This window comes from Botryllus schlosseri, chromosome 11 (genome assembly GCF_051294905.1).
Source record: "Botryllus schlosseri isolate E-star chromosome 11, Bs_hap1, whole genome shotgun sequence".
In the NCBI taxonomy this organism is placed as follows: domain Eukaryota; kingdom Metazoa; phylum Chordata; class Ascidiacea; order Stolidobranchia; family Styelidae; genus Botryllus; species Botryllus schlosseri.
The window spans coordinates 26,796,000-26,819,041 of record NC_137246.1 but is presented as its reverse complement, the minus strand read 5'-3'; the positions used below and the strand labels follow the sequence as shown (position 1 = coordinate 26,819,041).

The 23,042-nt window shown below is 39.3% G+C and overlaps 1 protein-coding gene across 1 annotated transcript in view; it reads left to right on the top strand.

Moving 5' to 3' along the window:
* LOC145450039 (uncharacterized) overlaps positions 1-19,386 on the top strand; it is a 78,303-nt gene extending 58,917 nt beyond the window's left edge. The window contains exons 6-10 of the mRNA XM_080328498.1: positions 283-390; positions 455-550; positions 750-845; positions 16,251-16,299; positions 17,726-19,386. Coding sequence (XP_080184624.1) covers positions 283-390; positions 455-550; positions 750-845; positions 16,251-16,267 — 317 coding nt within the window. The 3' untranslated portion in view covers positions 16,268-16,299; positions 17,726-19,386. The remainder of the gene's footprint in view (positions 1-282; positions 391-454; positions 551-749; positions 846-16,250; positions 16,300-17,725) is intronic.
* Positions 19,387-23,042: the final 3,656 nt, after the last annotated feature.

Sequence of the window (23,042 nt, the reverse complement as noted above, 5' to 3'; positions counted from 1 at the left end):
TGTCACACGGTGCCACGGAGGTCAAGTTATTTGTTGCCAAGTGTTCATGATTTCCTGCTTCTATATGCTAATAACATTATGGAGCATGTAAAGAGACTATATTTATATATGTTATTTATATTGAGTGAGCAGAGTTAATATTGTTTTGTGATTCCATTTGAGGGGTTTCACTTTATCAAAAAAAAATCAGGCCAGCAATGTCGAATGCAAACTGTGGGAAAACTATTGGAAAGCAATGAATAAGATGAAAGAATGATATGCATGTGAAATTTTATCTTTCAGGTTCACCTAAACGTTCCAGCCAGGAAATATCTGCCATTTCAATAACATCCATCGGTGCCATTTCAATGACATCTTATGGTGGGACAACAGGATATGCATTGATAAGTAGTGAGTACTTACTTACAGTCAGTTAAAAAACATAGGCATAGCTTATTATGATCTTCATTTACAGAAATCACTGTGGAGAATGTTAAATTCTTGCATATTGGCAAAGGAATTTCTGTAATTGCTTGGTCGATTTCTGTTGGAGTATTGTTTGGAATACCAGGTAATAGAATTAAAGAGAGGCTGAACAGAGGCATTTAGGTCTGTAAATATATTAATTAGATAAAGATAAGAATAAACGTGTCCGAAGCCATGCGAGTTTTCTAGCATATATTCTTGGGAATCAGAAAAAGATATAATTAATTTTTCAACATAATTGTGTTGTCCGCATCATTTGAGATGATTTGTATTGTTTGTTTCAGACAACAATGCCGCCTACATTGCTGGAACTACGATTGGTTCGTTGAGCCTTGTTGGCAAGGCAGCAGTAATATACCTACTCACCTCGGCAATATATAGTGAGTTACTTGTTGTCATAGCGTGATATCAGTATGAAACAGGATGATTGATTTTTTGTCCCAGCCGTGAATCTTGAGCAGGCAGGGGCGTATATAATGCATATGTAATGAGACCCAATATTTTGTGACAGCGCTATTCAGGAATTCGGCGTTTCCAGAACACATATACGTCTATGTCTAAATGACTTTCGCAAGTTCTGCAGGGCATTGTCTCCTGATTTCAAAAATATTCAGGAAGTGCTTTTGCTACATATCCTCCTTTAAAATCAGAATGACATTGACTAACAATTACTCAGCCATGCAATGGATAAAGGGAATAAGAATAATGCTTTATTTACCCAGGGGTTTCCAAACTAGTAGTCGTGACCCCTATGGGGTCGTTTTGACTATTCTCTGGGGTTGCGGACACGAAATTTAAATACCAATAACTACGGTATTAGAAGAATGTCAAGTAAGCGGATACTATCGGCAGCTCATTTCTGAATATTTTTGTTCAATTTCAAAATAGAAGGAAAAACTAATGTGAAACCAGCAAACAAGATGTCAGATCACTCGAAGCGTAATTTAAAGCGCCCCCTAATATAACGCAAGGTTGCTGTCTGGTAATTGGTATGAAGATTAAAGTGTCGGAGGTCCACCTAGGCTCCTCGCCATCTCATCCGTGCAAGCGGTGTCTTAAAAGCATAGAACTGGGCCGTGCTATAAAAAGCATAGAAGTGGGCCGTACTACAAGTCAGCAGTTACGGAATAGACATGAAGAAAATCGACCTGGTATAAATGACCATGGTAGTCGACAAACACCATGAATACCACAAACAAACAAACAAAGCGTCGGGAGCATAGAAACCAATAGCACGGTTAAATTTCCCTCCGGGAAAATTACAAATGACTGGTAGTACATACACAGGACACACGTAATAATCATGTAAATAAACACCTAGTAATCAGCATGCCAAATTGGGAGGTGGGGTCGTGAATTATTTTCAAATAGAAATTTGGGGTCGCCACCATTGAACATTTGGGAACCCCTGATTTACGCGCATTAAGTGCCTGTGACAGCGGTTAGATCTAGTTAATGTTGTCTTTATTGTACTAGTTTCAATGTGTTGATAAGTTTGGCACAAAGTCACTGTAACAGACTAGAATTGTTATGATGCATGCAGCGCGATTCCTTTGAATTTGCAAATACTTTTCGTCGTTTGCCTGATCTATTCATGCATGCTTTTTATGATAAGAAGAAATATCCGGAGGGTCCTGCTTCTTTCTGGAGGAAGGCTGTTGTTGCCACCAAATTGCTTTGACCAATAAACTATCTTGCAAAGCATAGGCTCCCAACCTTTTAACCTTGACACCATGGCACCAGATAATATTATGGGAATCTGTTACGAACAGTCTCGGAAACAGTGCAAAGGTTAGCAAAATATTGCCCAATTAGCAATGTCTGGTTGATAATAGGCCAGTGCACTCCATCCCTAATTTGCATAGGTTTTATCTCTGCCCAGATGTCCTGACCATTGTCACGGCATGACGTGTTAACACAATATGCTGACTAGAGCCCGACCAATTACACTGGTCGACATTTTGCAACTTCTTCTGTGTTTTTTAGAACGATTAATTGAGTTGACCTAATTTGACGATGCTGTTTCTGAATTTGCCGTCAGAATTCACTCATCACGTCACAATTTTTCGCAAAAATCGAACGAAAAATTTACTGAAAAACGGCTGTATTAAGGGCACTTATGCCCGTTTAGGTCCGTATATGATACGAAACACATCCTACAAAGCTCTCAACTTACTTTATTGGATTTGAGGTGTTATTATCTTAAACTAAAACCTCCAAATAATCAAGATCCTTGGTATTTCCAAGAATTTCAGATGCAACTTCAATTCATCGTTCTAAAAAAACAAAAACAAAAGTTGAAAATGTTGACCGGTGTTATTAGGCATTGCAATGGCTACAAAGCTTTTCAAATAAATACTCTGAAGTCTTGGAAATGCGAATTAGCTAGATCGGTGGTTATTAACCTTGTTGCCAGCACCCCCAGGGGCCGATTTGGATTTTGAATGGGATGCCGAAGAAAAATGGTGTACCGGTATACATGGTGTGGTAGTTCTCATAGGGATATAGCTCTATAGTAGAACTACTTTTCTATATCCTTGGGCGTTGTCGTTGCAAATTATCTTTTGACAAATTGATGAAATCTCCAAATTTTCCATCGTGTTTCGTACAAAATATACACAGGATGTATGCCATGCATAGGCGAACCTGGGTATGCAAGGTATGCCAGGCATACCTAGACATTTTTTAGGTATGCGGCATACCTAGAATTCGGTTTGACATGTATCGGCATAAACCCCGATTGTGTTATTTAGAACGAATCGCAATGTATTTCTGTTTACGACATTACCTACTGCCGCTTATGTGAGCGAGGTAACCCATTGCGCGCGGTCAAGTAGCGACAAGCGCGTTGCCAATTATCGAGATTTGTCTGTGCACAATGTAACGCAACGCGATCTCCCGCTGAGATGATCGCGAAATTATGCGCTCGGCAATCATCGCTTGGGACCAGGGGCGTAGCCAGCCGAAAAAAACGGGGGATATTTATTAAAACGGGGGATATTTTTTGAAAAGATGATATTCGTTATGCTAACCACTTTACTGCGGTTTAATACACACAAATGCCGATACAACAAGGGTAAGATAATCTCGTTTGTGTTTACGTCTTTATACACATGAACAGTTGCCAGTTATCTTAAAATATAGCTCTATTATGCGCAGTCGCATGCTACAGCAACAAACGGAAGGCGCTTTTGCCTTGCGCGCCACTATTTGCCGACAGCGAGTTTCATGCGCGTGGATTTTGATACAAAGCGCGCTCGAATCATGACTCACCGCAGCAGGTGATCGATGATCACCTCACAAATCACAATGTATCAGATCAGATGGGAGTAGCAAACAAATTTCGATGACAGCGAGGTATCTTGACCTTAATTACCAAAGCGAGGATGTAATCACGAAAGTGCGCGCGGATCATATTACAGCACAGTGGGAGATCTCTCCATTTTGCGCTCAAAGACGAACACTCGAACAGTGAAGACACGCAAATGAATTATAGTCTGTTGCCGTTTGATACAAACAATCTGGATTAATTTTGTTATAAATCAATATGATTTTTACTGTCTGCCAAGATGGTGTAGTATTTTTGGAGTGTGGAGATGGTAAAGACTAATTACCGCTCGAGCTTGTGCGATTGCATCACGTGAATAACAGTGGCCTGGCGCAGGCTTAGGCTCGCGATCAAAATGCATTCCTAAACGCGTTTGCGGTGTAGAAGTGACAATTGCGAATTGTCGAGGCCAAGACTATAACTTCTGGTCATTACAATAGCACATCGAGTAGCACTATCACGCGCCGCGAGTCACAGAGCGGCCTAATTTTCCTAGCCTCCAATGTTTTACTACTGGCCAAGCGGGTTAGAACAGGACAGTCAGCAGATGCACCAGAGGCCTGAGACACGAAACGGCTGGAGATCTGGAAACCCACACACAACAACCGAACTAAATGATCGCAAATTGGATCAATACATGATAGATTCCATACAGAACATTTGATCAGTACGATCTGTTTTGGTACTGTAGGGATCTGCTATCTCTAATGATACAAGCCTAGCGCGCATGTTCTAAACGTTTGTTGACAATAGACTGTCAAACACGAAAACCAACTCGCGCGGTATCGAAATTTCAATGCGAGTGTCATTGTTACTGTGACTTCTGGTTCTGTAACTGGATAATATCGTTCAGATAAGACGGGAGAGCCATGCGAGATGCGTTTTTCGGGCTTCCGTAGACGAGAGAACAATATGAGAAAAAGGCATCACCGCACTGTATTGTCTGATTGATCGATGGCGTGATGATGCCGCGCGGCAATTAGGGGATTATCGAATTAGAACAAGAAATATTAGATCAATGGAAATATATGTAAGACGGGGGGGTATTTCGAGCTTGGAAACGGGGGGTATCGGACACCGATTACCCCCCCCCCCTGTCTATGCCACTGCTTGGGACGCTTGCCTGATTTATCTCGTCTCCAACAAGCCTAGTTTCACTCGCTTGAATATTATGAACAATCTCATCTGCGGTAGGCCTGGTACGAACTGTGTCATCGCTGCCTGCACTATCGCATCTGCATTGGCGCACACGATATTATCGTTTGCCTACACAATCGCATCTGCAACAGGCCTGGTACGAAAGATACCATCGCTGGCCAACTACCACGTCTAGAGCCGAGCATGCGCTGGCTCCGATCTCTCGATGGCTTGGTGACAATGCCGTTAGGTGTTTGCTGGTTAACGATTGTAATTAAAGAGCGACATCGCTGAACTGAATCTCATCGAATGTCCGCAGACATGTGCGATTGTGAGTGCGCCGTGCATGTGTAATTGAATTCCGCTAATACCTAAACATAACCATCAGAAGATGTGTGTCAACTGTCAACGCTTGAGTTGTAAAAAGACGAGAAAGGTTTGAACAACCTGAAATCGGTGCCATTATAGAACAGATTCCATAACAACTCCGACATTTTGCCTTGCGCAAATCGTCGCCGAGGTTACGTAATACGCATTGATAAGCGGCGTATTTAATTGTTCGCTAGCGATCAGGGACTCGCTAATTGACAGCACTTCCAGACTCGTTGACAAGCTTATACACGCAAGTTTGTTAACACGAAGATATTGCATAATCGGCATTAATGCATGCACTTAACCTTCATGAATTGATGCTATATTAACCCTAATTATCAATTCCGTCAGATCATGACGTCATTCCTTTGTGACGTCATCGAACTCGCATTCCTAAGGAAAATAAGCGTTCGACGCCTATGATGCAATGTGTTTCAATAATTGCAGTGATGATTATAAAATCGTATTAAATGTGGATTTTATGCTTCATGGGTTAATTTTAGATTGCAAAGCCTCCCCTAACACAGTCCCATAACACTTTAGATGGGTTTTCTCAACAAAATGTTTCGAATTAGCTAGGCTATTGTATCTTGCAGCACACGGTGTGTCAAAATCAGTGACAGTGGCCTTATACCACAGTTGAGAGTAAGACCCAGGGGTTTGTACAGTAGACTAGACTAGACAGTAGACATGCTTTGGAGCTTTCTGGCCCACATGATAAACTGAATATTCTTGTATTTGGCAGCTACGAATTTAAATTGTCAGTATATTTCCTTTCGCACCATACAGACTAATTCTGCTTTGTGGTATGACCCACAACCTCACATGTACGTTCTATAATATGGGTAGCTTTGTTTTTAGTACATGCATGTTAATTTTAAGGCGCTGGGCTTCCCCTCAAAATAGAAAACCAGTCATACACACATAACTTTGAAATTAAAAAAGCGATCTTTCTAAAATTTGGACTCAAAATTGCTTTGACGGACTTCCCAACTTTGGTGAAAATTTGGTGGAGAATGATCGACGTTTATCTGACTTTCATTGAATTTTATTATTTTTGAAAGCAAAATTTCAAAAGACTTTTCTTTGAGTATTTTTCCCGCGATGCTCTTTATAGATTTAACTCATTTCGAATAACCAGGTCAGAAGTTTTTTTTCATCTGAGTAAGGACCAAAAAAAAACACCTGTGGCTCGGAAAAAATTCATCACTATGTCATTCACAGAAGGCACTGATGCTCATCTGACCAAACTGACGACCATTTTAAATGTACAAATGTACATCACTATTTTGTAATGAATAATTCATAATCAGACGGAGTGAAGACATTGAACGCTCTCTCATTCGAAATTTCATGCTAGTGACGTCATATTTTTTGATACGATTGTTGAAATAGAATGTTCTTTCCAATTCTCTCCTAGTTGCTGACGATTACCCCTGACGAGTGTCAACCGAAAATATTCGTGTTCATTTCATTATGAATATACTATTCAATTTCTATGATAGTACAATTTTCCTTCAATACAGGCAAACTTTTCAAAATTCAATCAGTACCAGTAATTAATCATCTACTTCCCAATTTTCAAAATCTGGACGGACAATAATAATTCAATCACCTTCATTTATGCCACAGACCTTGGTTAGTGTGTATCAAATAGATCAGTGGTTTCCAACCTTTTTGTCCTCGCGGATCCTTTTTGGACAGTAACGAACCCCCGAATAAGTTTTAGTTCAAATTAGCTCAATTATCGTGCTTATTTTCGCCTTGTACCACTATTCATAGACAAGTGATATACAGCAACAATTTGACTTTTTCATGAAAATAACATCATATGCAGAAAGACCTTATTTCAAAGCAAAATCTGCAGTTGCCTTTTGTGAAATACGTGTTCGTATCTTGTAATTCGGCGCGTTCGATTCTATATAAACGAGAGCCGAATCCATTTCCACAAAGATAGGTGCAGGCAAATAGGATAATAACGTGTAATGCTTCCGACGACACCTTTGGGTATGATCGTATTATATATGGCACCAAAAGTGATGAACAGATTTTTTTTAATGAGCATTTCACGTCCAGGCTAATCATCTCTATCCAGCATCTCATCTTGAAGTTCCTTTGACACAGTGATTAACTGATTGGTGGTACAGCACTTGAACACGGCTTTTCACAGTAAATTTATATTTATTGACACGAAGAACTTTTTGCGTGCCTCTTATCAAGAGCAACCGGCACGATAAAGGATACAGAACAGATATGGATTCAAAACCAAATGACGAATTGTGACGCAATAATCAAAATTTATAAATAACATGAATGGAAAATCGACCATAGCAACAATGCAGCGCATATAGCAACAAGCAACTTGAAAAAGTAGTGCGCGTGAGGAATAGAATACTAATGCAATGAGACAATGCAGCAACACAGAAGAAAAATTTACCAAAAAACACGGATGAACCACAGCTAATCAACAACAACTAGTGTGAGATTTAAGATTACATAGAAATTCTTTCTGGCGACAAAGGACCGGGTTGTTTAATTTGATAAAAGTGGATTCAATGCTGTCAAATGAAATATAGGTCTATCCTTGGATAATACTGAGAACATGTCGTCTGAATAGTTCAAGGCGCACGCCGGGTTGTTGCTCTTGATAAGAGGTTGAAAACTTCTTCGGGTCAATAAATATGAATTTACTGTTAAAAGCAGTGAAATGGTGATTATGTATATCATTGTAGAAAGTGTGATTCCGTGGTGAGGTTTCATTCTCTTTATAACAGATTAAGAAAAACTGCTATTTATATTCATGTCAAAATACAAATATGTTGGTATCAGTAAGCCTACCTGATGCCAATTACAATGTGTTTGCGTAGTATAGGATATTTCATCACTAGGGCATTTTTTGACAGCGTTAGGTTAAACAATTGTCAAAATTGTTCAAAACAAATTTGCAACCTGCCATTCGTTTGTATCGTAGATATTTGCACTATTGGTGAACTTGTAATTTTACATTTTGCAGCTTGTATCCTACTTTATAGGCCTATCATTATAGACGGCCCATTGTCTGCACATTGTGAACGTAGTGCCCGGCTAGGCGCTCCGCACCATGGTGGTACTGACTCGAAAACCTTACAATTGGTTCACATCTCCATCGTTCTAGCACCTGATGGTGCCGACTAAGATGAAGTCTATATTTTTGCTTTATTGCAGTGGTTCATAAAGAGGGTTTGCTGAGCCAGACTCAGGGTCTTGGTGGTGGTCAAGACAACACCCGACTCATGACTTGTTATGGCATGCAAGTTTTGGTCATTGTTGTCTGCAGAGCATTAGTCGCAATGAGCAGTCGCATTGCGACTGTATTGGGGTTCCAAATAGAAACCCCGTCCTTTGATAATGCCGGTTCCATCTCCAATATATATTAGCTCGTTTGCAATTCAGCAAGTGGTATCACGTTGTTGCGAGACGCTTTCCAGGGTAAACCTTAGCATTTCTGGTATTCTATAGTAATGTATTAGATGTGCCATGTGGTTGATTTTTGTTGTGACTCGGTAAAAATTTGGGGTTCACCAAAGACTCGCACATTGGTGTTAGGCAGTGGTTCTCAACCTTTTCAACCTCGCCGCCCCTCTAAAAGGTAGAAATAGTTCGCAGCGCCGTATCACTTGAAGTATTTTGGATGTGGCAAGAAAATGATGTAAAGATGGTTTGTGTCAATATGTAACCTACATTAGGGACGTCCACGTAAAACTTCTGAGTCACATATCTGGGAAGCAAAAACGGTCATACCCCAACGTCATATCTCTGTTCAACCTCGTGATTCTGATTGCTGTGATGAAAAATATATGATACAAAGACCATCACTTTCGACCGACCGCTCCGCCTAAATGCCGGTGATGGTTTTTTGTCAGCAGCTACCCAAATGCTACTCATAATTTAGATGCGGTTATCATTAATTACAGCAGCCCTCTGTCCTCATATTCTCGCGGCACCCCGGCTGAGAACCACTGGCATAAGGCCTCGCCAGCTTGGTAGACGTTAAGAACCACTGCTTTATTGATTTGTTACAATATACCCAGGGCTGTGGAGTCGGTAAATTTTACCACCGACTCCGGCTCCGACTCCACACATTTTCAATATACCGACTCCGACTCCTGGGTAGGGCTGGGCACAATGATTCGAGTACTCGAATCTGAATCGAGTATTAATTTTATTGATTCGAGTCGAGTAGTAAAATACGATTTTTTCGAGTACTAAAATTATACGCTCCTCACCACTGAAAAATAATTTATCAACGAGAAATATAGTTATGATACTAATTTTCACCGTTGAAGCCCAGAAACCTTGATTGGCGGTATCGCAGCACACGAAACATACAATACAAAGCTACGAAGGGTACTGGACGTAGCACATTTCTGAAGTCATGATTATCCCACAACATTGTCATCAAATGGAATGAAATCGGTGTGGTCGAAAAAATAGCAAAGTATGTTTATGTGATGGATAACAGGCATTATATTCTTTGCGGTGGCAAAAAAGGTACATATTTGAACTTTGGGATATTGCGTTGTGATGTGACGTCATAATGAGTGATACTCGATTACTCGACTCGACTCGAAGCATATTACGTGATTCAGAATCGAATCACTCAGGTACTCGATTTTGCCCAGCCCTACTCCTGGGTCTTTAAACGTTCCGACTCCCAACTCCGACTGCAGCATTATTACCAATTTACTTCCACAATTATATGCCACATTGTCGGTTGAATGACTATCATACAATCATTAAAAATATGCAAACATATGATTAATGGTGGTATGCTAAATTGTTTCATCGTGGCACAGCTCGAATTATCCACTATGCAATTAACATGAAAGAAAGATTTGCTAAATATCCTTCCTTTTTCAAGTTGTTATAACATGGACTCTCTAATATCCTGAAATGTATGAAGTGTATGAAGTGTAGCTCTTGTGTATCAGTCAGCGAATAATTAAGAGATTGAACTTACTAATTTTGTCATTGCACAGATGCACACTATCCTGATTACAAGCACACACACTGTTGCTACTTGGTCATAAATGGAATTTAGTTAAGTAGTCAAAGACCATAGCCTATGTCTAGTCTACATGTAGGCTATTTAATCAAGTATTCAAGGATTGGGACTTGCAGTCTTTCTTAATCATTTGTTCGATCCAAACAGCTAAGCTACACTACAAATATTTTTAATTTTGTCAAGTGGGAATCATCGATTGGTCATATTTACATCATTTTTACAATTTTACAAAACCAGCCGATGCATTTGCTCTGCCACAGTATCATGGTATAATTCCAAAAATTGCATCAACTTTGACTGCATCGCGAAAACGCATATTGCGATTTTCTTCCCTTGTGCAATTGAGTTGTAATTTGCAAGTAATGTCTAATTTTATCCATATCAGGGGTGGGCAACTTTTTCGGCCAAAGGGACACATGAGATTTACGAACCATTGCGCGGGCAACTGGAATGTTGATAACCTTTTTTTAGTCCTGCGACAGGAGCGAACCGAATTAGGTAACATAGCAAACAAGACTTATATTAATACGCTCTATAATTGATAACAACATGTCATGCAACTGTGCAGTGCGCAATCAGACCCTGGTTGCGCGAAGCGCAAAATTTTTTTGCGAGATAATGACTGAATTATATCAATAAATATGTTGCTATTGGGGGTCGCATCTGTATACCACTGGGCTCATTTGGCAAGGACAGGATTATTCGACGTTTAGACATAGCAAAAAATGGACGGTATCAGTGAACATGCCTCTATCATTTTGTGCAAATGTTTTGTCGACGATCTCGCTGCGAGTGTCCAGGCGAAGCCGCATGTTGGACGACACGTTATCTCCTAATTGCGAATATAGTTAGACTCAATTCTGTGAATAATATGTATTTATAATTTTCAGAAGGGGGCTCAAATAAAATCTAGTGACAATAAATCATGTGAGGTACCGAGAAAAATTTCAAGTCAAATAAATCTGCTATGAAATATTTTACTCTATGGTCATATGCGAAGATCTGGGATAAATGGGGCTGGCCCCTGGATACATGAATGCGTCAGACCTGTTGTTTTAGTCATCATCAAATTTCGCTGTCATGCTAATCAAATTTTGGTTGGCCTTGCAATTGTACCTGATGTCATAAATAATTTTTTGAAAAAGTAAAATGGTATCTTTGGTCTGTGGACATAACAGCATGCCACAATTGATCATGTGGGTAAACTTTGGGGTTGCGGCCGGGTATGGTTTGGATCAAGGGTCTCAATCTCAAATGTGCTCGTGGTTTTTGATGGCGGCGCAAACTGCAGCACTAATAATAGGGGTATTCAATGTAGTTCCAAGTAGGCCTTATTTGACTGATCTTGCAGACTGGCATACACATCGTGAAAATGTGATATGCTATTGTTTTGTTTTGTTATTGTGGTATTCATGGTGTTTGTCGACTACTATGGTCATTTACACCATTTACACCATTCTTCATTCTTATTTCGTAACTGACGACTTACAGCACGACCCACTTCTAGGCTTTTTGTAAGACAGCGCTTACGCGGATGAGGTGGAGAGGAGATATGCTATTGTGAATTCACGGCTGGCACGAAAACAAAATCACATTTTCAAATATTTGAATAAAATTGTTATACTTCGCATAGTTTGTTGAAATAACTAGTTATAGGCACCATGTGAGAGTGCAAATGCATCATGGCATCGTAAAAGCTGTTGCGATATAATTTTACAGGTAGCGTACATTTGGCGTGCCACAATTATATGTAGAATATTTTAGAATTTAACAAAGATTGATCTGATATCAAAGCATTGGAGCAGTAAAGCCTAACCAGTGTTTTGGGCATCCTACTGACTATTAGGCTATTGATCATGTCATTACTAAAGCCAAATTAAATCAGCGTTTGGTTTACCTTCGAAAATTGGAACTGATCAACAACTTGAATATAATGATTAGCTTCTTTGAGGTACAGAACTTCAATATACAATTGAATAGTATATTCATATTGAAATGAACCCGAACATTTTCGGCTGACACTCGTCAGGGGTAATCGTCAGCAACTAGTAGAGAATTCGAAAGAACAGCGTATACCAACAATCGTAACACAAAATATGACGTCACCACCACGAAATGTCGAATACGAGAGCGTTCAATGTACTATTTTTAGATGATACACGAACTCTTTTTGTTGACACAGCCTTGGCTGATGTATTTTGAAAGAAGTCGACTCCAAGGCACACAAATGAAAGTGTGAGCGACCCTTTCCGAGTATGCGAAATCTGTCGTCTCGATAATTTTTCGCACAGGCGGGATTATCCAAAAAGTGTTTGCCAATTGCAGAATTTATGGCCTTTAATTGTTCCGCATCAATCTTGAGCGGATGAGCTAAAGGTGAGCTTTTCACCGACCGTGTTCTAATGAATCGAGGGACATGCTGATTTATGCGTTCCTGCAAGCGCTTTGACGTTCTTCCCACGTAGCTACAATCACAGTGACACTTAAATTCGTAAACTACATTGCTTTGCTGAAGTGCGGGTAGCACGTCTTTACGTGTTGCAGGGAGCAGTTGCGTTATCGTGAAAATCACGTTGGTCTTCACTGTGTCGTAACACTTATTGACTGCTGAAATCAATTGCTTTTCAAAGCGGGTGGAAATACGCCCTATCCAAGGTAGATGGATGTAAACATCTTTGGTTGTTCGTTCGGTAGACTCTGTTGACTTTTCTGCATTGAATTGCGTTACTTTCCTCTCTATGCCGCGGTTGATGACATATTCAGGGTAACCGTTATCAAGTAAGATTTTCCGGATATTGTCAAGTTCTGAGTTTAGTTTATTACCCGAACATATCATCAACGCTCTATGCACGAGGGTACCTATGAGTTTGATTTTTCTGCGTCTAGGACTAAATGAATTCCACCGAAGGTATTGGCCAGTGAATGTCGGTTTCCGGAAGATTGATGTTTCAAATTTATTGGTATCATGTTTTTCGACTAAAAATGCCAAAAATGACAATGAGTTATTTCGTTCTTTTTCAATTGTGAATAGCAGAGCCGGGTGAAGCGAGTTTAAGTGAATGAGAAATTGATCACAGTCCAACTCATTTCTGAATATGACAAAAGTATCGTCTACATATCGTCGGTACAACAACGGTTTGACGGACACACGCTGGGAGAGAAGCTCGCCCTCATAATATCCTACGAAAATGTTAGCCAAAATAAGTCCCAAGGGAAATCCCATCGAATTCTCTACTAGTTGCTGACGATTACCCCTGACGAGTGTCAGCCAAAAATATTCGGGTTCATTTCAATATGAATATACTATTCAATATAATGATTAATGCGCCATAGCAATAGTAATCATCAATGTTCAAGAATTCTTTAGTGTAACAGCTGTGGAGCGTACCACTACTTTACTCGCCACTTTAATTGGCGATAATAAATTGGATAAAGAGGCCCAAGGTGACACAGGGTGTAACTTACTATACATCAAGTGGGCAACCGAATGCCAATGATTGCCAATTGCCATACCGATCTGCTTAGATATTTGAATACATTACCAACACAAGCTCCGACTGTTTGATATATTACTATTTCCCATAACAGTTTCATAGTTTGATTCATCCGTGGTTGTACCAATTGTACAAGTCCTTCTGTGATTGCAAAATTTGACCCAACTCAACTGGCGTCATTTTTATTTTATCACCCATTCAGTTAAGGTTCGAGTAATTCTATAAAAGGTCACGCACAAATCACAATTTTCAGTCACAAATCATCTACGGGTCATGATATACCATTATAAACAGGAACTGTGCGTAATCCTCCACCTCATGGTAACTTTTGAAAGTGATGTGATAGTGATGTTTGATGAGTAGTTTTAGAGCAAATTTCAACTTCTCAAATCCAAAAAAATATATGTGGCAGGTAAATATTGTCGAATACTTCAAAATCCAAAACACCGACCGACACGGGGCGCACAAAATGATCCCGCAGACCATGTGTAAGAAACCCCTGGTTTAGATTAAGGATTGGGTTAGGGTTGGATCGAATGTGACTAAGTAGAACGGAAACTCATGTTTTCCCATTGTTAGGTCACGCTCGACTGAATCTAGCGGCTTTGGTCAATCGCGGCGCAACAATCGAACAATTTGCCTTAGGTTAAATGGCATGTCACACTTATAGATACTCGACTTTGACAACGAAATTACTACCCTAATCAGTTAGTGGTAATCTTGAAACTTGCTATAGTGTTAGATAACATCATCAAGGTATACAATTCAGAAGCTAGTCGCTCATCTGGGTATGCAATACATTCAAAATCGACATAGACCGATACCGGCTTTTGCAAAAAATACGTTAAGAGCGCGCCTATATACTCGCGTAAAATCTATACCATATACAAATACACGCAACTTCAAATGGGCATTTCGGCGTCGGCCATTACCGCACCATGACGCACCGAGACGTATACAGTTTTAGGTCATGTAACATGCGACTCCAAGAAGTGTGCCTGAACGATCGGCGGCGAGAAAACCTGGGCCGAAAAGGATTGCCCATGCCGACGGAAAACTTCGATATATATACGTAGGCCTATATGTTTAACAAGCCGTGGGCGCCTAAAAGGCTGGCACCGAATGTTTCTGTCCTGGCAATTTGAACCCGACAAGACAAATGCCAACTCGCAAGGAAAATGTAATTGTCAGTGAAGAAACACCAATTTGGAATCCTGTCCCTCTTTTAGTTTGTACGTTGGGGCGATTTCAATATCTTTTGACATAGCAGACAGGAGGTCATGAAACAATATCATGTAATGAAGGTATCATTATACCGATCGAATATGTTCATTGTTTAATTATTTACAGTTGCCAAGTTACCTCATTCATATCTACCGGGAAATCTGATTACGTGAGCAGGGAGGTTTAAGATTGATGGCAACATATATGCAATTTCCAAGCACATTGGGCAATTTAACATGAATTGTTGATAATTTTCGCGCTCCGCGTGTTCAAGCGGAGCAACGCGTGCCACTTTCAATAGCTGTCGATGATAAGTCGCGGCAAATACGACTTACCTGTTAGGCGATCTGGGGGGTGACGCCCCCCCAGATGTTGGGTTTGTCACCCTATTGGGGGCCCAAGACCAACGTTTTGGGGGGGCTGACAAAGTGCTGTTACGGTCCTGCATCCAGCCTATAACTGCTGAACAGATTTACGCAAAACCGGTATTGCTCTATAGATTTTGAAGGTGTTACCATAGAGGGAGATATATGACGAGACTTCGTATCTATTTTTCGGATTATGCGTTCTTTCGGATTATGCGGCTCTTCTCATACAGTTGGGTTGGTAATTTCGTTGCCGAAGTCAAGTATGTATTGTAAAGGTGTGCACATCCGCACAGCCTATAACGGATTTTTCGCAAAAGCCAGTATCGGTCTATGTTGATTTTGAATGTGTTGAATACGGAGATGAGCGACTAGCTTTTGAATTGTAGATCTTGATACTGCCGCAAGTTTCCAGATTGCCACTAACTGAGTAGGTAGGTAATTGCGTTATCGAAGTCGAGTATATGGGTGCGCGCTTCCTAGCGCATAACGGATTTTTCGTTAAAGCCGGTGTCGGTCTATGTGGATTTTTATTGTGTTGCATACCCAAATGAGAGACTAGCTTCCGAATTGTATATCTTGATGATGCTATCTAACACTGTAGCAAGTTTCAAGATTACTACTAACTGATTAGTCTAGTAATTTCGTTATCAAAGTCGAGTATCTATAAGTGTGATATGCCATTTAACCTTAGGCAAATTGTTGGATTGTTGCGCTGCGATTGACGAAAGCCGCTAGATTCAGTCGAGCATGACCTAACTATATGAAAACTCAGTTTCCTTTTATCATGCATTTGATAAATATGTATCTTTTTATTTCAGATTATAAACGTAAGTGATATTTGAAAGGACTCTCGCCAAGCTTTTGCAAGTAATTTTAGACATGCGAAGATATAGTATTTCATATTAATTCTGCATGGATGTGAATACCTGTCTCACCCACATATTTGGCAATACCATACTGCATGCTAAAGGCGTTTAGGACAAATCTTACTTTTTCAAATTGCCTTATTCTCCATTACTCGTGTAGCACATTATGGTAACTACCGCTTCAATTAGCATTACTGTTATGTATGAAATATGTGTTATGTAGTTTGGTTTGAATTGTCTTTGGTTGAATTGTTTCTAGTCGTTCCAAAATACTCCTTTTTGTAGGATTAAAATTGTTTATAGACTGTACTTCCGAAATGTTGCATTGCATGGCTTCTAGTAACGCAAACTGCTTTTCATGAACAGTGTGGTTGCTTTTTGATTGACTGGTTTCTGCTAGTTATTTATGTCTATCGTGCTAGCTGCTAGTATCAATGAACAAACTTGACATTGCATAGAAATTCATATAAAATATTAGTTAAGCCCATCAGGGCCGTTTGTTCATATGGATTTTTCACATGATAAACTGATTAGGGATTACTAAGCGATGGTATTTGTAGGCTTAGCCTGTTTTTGTCGTCGAGACGTAATCATAACAATTAAACAGAGTCGTGAAGTTCGTATAACAACGTACAGTTAACGGTAAAACAGACAAATTCGACTATATACATAATAAAATGGCAACATGACACTAATGAAAATATTCCCTTGGTATAGAGATGTTTTTCTAGGGGCATGGAATCGATTGTTACAACTTTATGATTGTTGAATGATTGTTAATTTTTAATTAATTGATTAATTGAACGTTTTTTATGAAAATGAAGGCGGCCAATATGCTTGTTGACTTAGTCGGTATGTAGGTTGCACGTGACAGTGCTTCCAAGAAAGAATTTGTCAACATGTTCCAACTTTCAAGGCAAATTAGAAAATCGCAGCCGGATGAGATCTCTAGATACTATGCGCGACTATGCTCAGATAATGGCTTGTAACTCTGTACCATCAGGTCATACCTCCAAAATACCTTTGATATAGCAACGACGAACGACCCATTTTCCGTAATTGCTAATGGTTGCTCACTTTTTCACAAAATGATTCATGAATCAATTGTCATAAAGTTGCTACAACCTATTCATTCCCTCTTGAAAGAACATCTCTATACCTCTACATCTCTAAAATTTGTCCTAGTTATACTTATTACTGGTAATTCATAACGTCTAAATTGTTTGTATATTCCGAATTCAGTTAACTAAAGCGCAGGGCCGAATAAATTTGGTAATATGAATCTGTTTTTTTTTGCGGCGATATTGAAGTTCTGCGTGGATTACAAATTTTGCTGTTTTTTTGTTTGTCATATGCTTTCTTGAATCTATGTATCGAATCAAGTGAAATTTATTGTTCCCTATTTGATCAAAATTTTCAATGTTTAGCAGAAATAAAGAGCACACCAGGAAAGAAGGAAAATCGGACCACCACTGACCGGATTGACTTATGAGCAGTCTTTTGATTAATGTTTTTCTTATTAGAGATGTCTTCTTCTGTTGTCATCTCAATGTGTTATGCCTTGATGTCTTATTAATTATGTTGCCCAAAGCTCATACCAATAATGAGTTTCTTTAGCTATATAACCTGTTGTGCTCTGCTGTGTTAGCTGTATCAAATACTTGGCAATAGCACGTGATTGTATAATCCGGCCGTAGGCCGACTATATGTGATATTGAAGGCTTTTTATTTTAGGACTGAGTCACAGCTAAGGAACAGAACTATACATTCAATGATAGTTAATTACTCTCCTTCGCAACTATCCGGTATTTTAATTGTTCCTCTGTCACAGACAAGACAACCTATGTAGATAACATGGCATATGCATAGGCACGTATATCGAAATTCAGCTGCTCGCCTTCAGTGGTAATTTCTTTCTCATCATTTTTGTGGGTTGTATAGTGTTCATCTTGGCGTCAATATACCAATTTTCTCCAACAAGAAAAAGAATCATTTGAATTGCAAGTTCAGCACATTGCTGCCCTAATGTCACTATTAATTATGTATGTAATTGGTAATAATGAACATGACCTTTTTGAGTAGCTGAAATTTATTATATTCACGCATTCGTCCTTTTTGTGTCCATTTATGTGATGCCCATTTTTCCACATCCATTTTACCGCCCCTGTTACAATTATATTGAACCCTGCTGTTTTTTTTTGTTAATCTATTGGCATTTTACGAGTACATAAACTGACTGAATCAATATAAACTGTTGTAACTTGTATGCAACATACATGCAAGGCAAAAAATTCGACATTGATATCCCAAGAGTTGGTCTATTGCTCTGTGTAATGAACATCCCTTGCCTACCCTTTTGTATTTTTCTGGTGTGTTGTAGGCTGCCAATCCCATTAAATTAGAGTCGCCTATTCTTGCATTAATATGACACATCCACTGAAGCGTGCAGGTGATTGTCACTGTTTAGTAGAAGTGAGTATCACTGATTGATTTCATGATAATTGAATAGTATCGAATCTGCATCATTTGAGGCAGCATGTAATGTGGGCAATATTCATAACTGGCAGATCATTGCTATTACTGAAAGCACGTGTGTCAATATTTCTGGTGTATCTTGTCCGTAAATAAACATCCCCCAAGTCACACGTAACTATAATATTGACATTGCTTAATGAGGTAATTTCAATCGTAAGCTTGTGCGTGTGCATTAGTACATGTGAGCTCCCGTGCGTAACTGTAAAAACAAAAGAGCTCATGTATGCCGCTCGCCCCGATAGGTACCTTTCGGTAACGACATTGGTTTTGCTGCTAGAAATACTCGAAAAGCTTCGATTCATGCGATGCGCGAAATGCAGTCGTGAGTCCCAACCAAAATTTCAGTTCATTGTTGACGTAGGCCATATGCATGAAAAGGCCCTGGTAGTCATTTCGTACCAGTGAATGTAATTTTTACCGTATATCCTTTTTTTCATTTACTGATGTCTAGCTTCTGATCGTGATTGGCAAGAATAACATAAAATGTTCCAATTTGAGTGTGTGCTTTTCATTTTAACTCGTGATACTATTAAAAATTCGATCTAATTGTAAATGGTAGCCTGTTCCGTCGTTTTAGTGTGGGTGTGGTATAGAGCGAAATATCAGGGATTTGTCACGACTTAGCGCTAGAAATCGCTGTCGAAATGAGTGTAGTGAATACATTGCAGAGTAAAGTCTGTCACACCAAAGAAAGCCTGGAACATGATCTTCTGAAAGTCGCAGATACTCTCGTAAAATCAATAAGACACTGACTGCGACGCCATGTGCAGACACATATTTGTTTTGACCTACAGCCACATCACCCATCCTAGAATGTTTATTATGTTGCATCGTGCGGCAGGTCCATACAGGCTGAATTCATTTACTGCCGATACATGCTATGTTATTATAAACGACCTATAGCAATTACGACACATTTGTTGCTTCATACCGTTCCTATGGGACAATCACAGGTACTACTGTTTTTCGTTGTTTTGATACGCGTCATTTTCTTTAGTTGCTTTTACTTAGAGTAATATTCCTAAATTCGTCCTTCTGTTTAGTCTCAGATACGAAGCATCTATTGCTTAACTGAATGTTTGCCATCAGTCTGTTGATTCAGGGGAATTGATAGCCAGGAGTGACGCCCAGCGCTCATTGTAAAATTGTACATAGAAACGCAGCAAGCCGATTTGTATGTCACGTAACAGCGATCGTTGACACTTACACACTACGACTGCAGTCACTCTATTCACCGTTGTTATCGTGGTTCATATATTACCGATCCAGTCAAATCATTAAAAATTATGAGTATTGACTTTGTATCCGGACCACCATACGATTTCATCCGGCCCTAGATGCAATACGCTAGGAGTAAATGAAGAGTGCTAGCATAAGCCATCGCTTTACTATCACGACCCACTTTTGTTCTAGTAGACTTTGCAAGACCAGCCATATCCGAAACACGAATAAATCAAAAATTGGCATAAAAATATTTCAACATATAGGATGGTGACGTTTTATTGGTTAATATATCGCTGTATCAAATCACTGCGTGTTTATAACCTTCGTCGTCGTTATTCAATATGGCAATGTTTGGTAATGAAGGATACCACTGAAATACATAGGCATTAATTTGCAGTTAACGTTTTGGCATCACTGGACTGCTGGTCCGGTATATAAGCATCAATCATCTATACCCGCAATTCAAATCGAATATGACGTGCCTGCTCTGTAGTCTATGTATGAACTATGCGTTTTTATTTAGCGTAGTTTGCAATATCAGCACGGAAGGAAATTATGTCATAGATATATCAACTGCGTTAGATTATCTCTCAATTCATACAGACAATACTTCCTTGTAGGCCTGCATTTCAATGTGAAGAGGCATGTTCGAAGGCGAAAACAAAATAATGTAATTTCCTGGTTATAGTCATGCGCCTCTTAAAACAATATATTGCAAGATAATTTCGGTTGCTTGTAATGGTCGGAATGAATTCTTTGATTTGCGTCTTACATCCCATCACGATACGACTTCATACCATTGTTCATAGCCGGCATATATTTCGTTTCAAAGATGTTATAGTCCCATAATATATAACATGCGCTGTAATATTACAGTTTGCGTTACAGTATACGCCCATCAACAAAGTTCTGCTCTAATATCGTTTCCAGGATATAACGTCAATTACTTTTTATATAGCAGTAAACGTAAAAGGTCGTAAACGAGACCGATCTATTTCACTTTGTTGTTTACCATTGTTTATAATGTTGCTGTCCCCTGCGTTGTGTACGCTATATCGTACAGATCAAATTTACATAGAATGACACGCCTAGCAAACTTATTCTCGGGACCCATAAATTTGAAGAGACAAGTTCGAGATAATAGTATAACCATATTTGCCATAGTGATGCGACATGACAGCAAACATATAAACGTATTATCCATATTCGAAATCTGTTGATAGCATGTTGTGGGTGTGCCATCAACATTATTCTAACTACAATATAAAGTACGTTATAGGCATACTCAATGTTGAACAAAACATGACCACACCTGCGTTGCATTATACTGTTTTGTACCAGGTCTTTCTTTGTGCATATAGTCCGGATGAAGTACGCACACAGCTATCGTGAACACTAATCATGTCACAGTTGCGTCGGGAGTCAATACCGATGAAAATATCAGTACAGAGGTGGTGTTACTGATAGACGACATATAGTCATTTAGGGACATCATCTGTGCACATTAGGGCTGTTCAAAAATAACTTTTTTTCCCCGGATTCCAGCCATTCACTGATTAAATTGTCAGGTTACCCTAAAAAACGCTGCACACCAAATTTGATTCGATTCTAACAAATATAGGACTCCGCAGATCCAATTAGAATTTTTAATTTATTATGGAAAATTGAAAAAAAAAATTTTCCAAATTTTTCTGCCAACCCCATGAAATTGTTGAGCTGTCTTCAAAGACGTTGCAAAACAAATTTGAGTCAATTCCGACCAGCAGAAGCGGAGTTATATGTGAGTTTTTCGATGAGAATTCTCGGATTATCCTTGATCGGTGGATAATCCGCGATTTATCAACGAAAAACTCACATAACTCCGCTTCTACTGGTCGGAATTGACTCAAATTTGTTTTGCAACGTCTTTGAAGACAGCTCAACAATTTCATGGGGTTGGCAGAAAAATTTGGAAAATTTTTTTTTTCAATTTTCCATAATAAATTAAAAATTTTAATTGGATCTGCGGAGTCCTATACTTGTTAGAATCGAACCAAATTTGGTGTGCAGCGTTCTTTAGGGTAACCTGACAATTTAATCAGTGAATGGCTGGAATCCGGGAAAAAAGGTTATTTTTGAACAGCCCTAGTGCACATGCACAGTGCACACCTCTTTGTGGTTGACTATGTATTTTGTATACACCCAGCCGTTTTTACCGATTCCTTACTTCCCACTCCATTGCAATTCTTATGGTATCTGGAATCGGTAATAATCATTGCACAGCATGGCTTTGAGCTGGGTGTGTCTTGTGGTGAAGAAAGTGAGAAGAAACGCCACAGCAGCGACACCACCCGACGAAGTATTTAAACGATTTTGTCTTTATTCACAGTAAAAATGGTAAATACGTACAGAATCCTGGAGAAACTATCGATATTGAAGTCAAATTGCTATTCCTATGCAACACACAAAATGGTTAGATTGCAGAATTTAGATAGAGGAAGAATTCGCAAGGGTTAGAGGCAGAGATAATTGAAATGCACAATCGAAATTACAGAATTTATGCTTCGATTGTTGAGTTAAGTGTAAATTAGTCCAGTGGTGCAGTAAAGATCTTCCGACGAATATGCGCAGTTCTCAATAACGCTGACCTTGGATAGTGTCAAATCGTACGTCATATGACTTTCGTTCTGATTTTGCTGTCTCTTTGATAACGACGCGTCACTACAGCAAGGCTTCGGAAAGCGTCTGTTCCAAGAAGATTCATGGTAATAAATGACTACTGGGTGGGATGTTTTCATTTAAATGGCGAACTGAAAACGACAGATGTGTGCGTAAGCTGTTCAGTTCTTTGCATTTCACTGAGTGATGCCCTTACGATTTCGTAACATGAAACGTAGCCTAGTTGAAAAGTACTTGCTCTGAATTGTACCTTGCATCATTAATAAGTAGGTATTCTAGGCCTAAAAATGAAAATTCTGAAGGAAAAGTAGTCTAAAATCTCAAGCA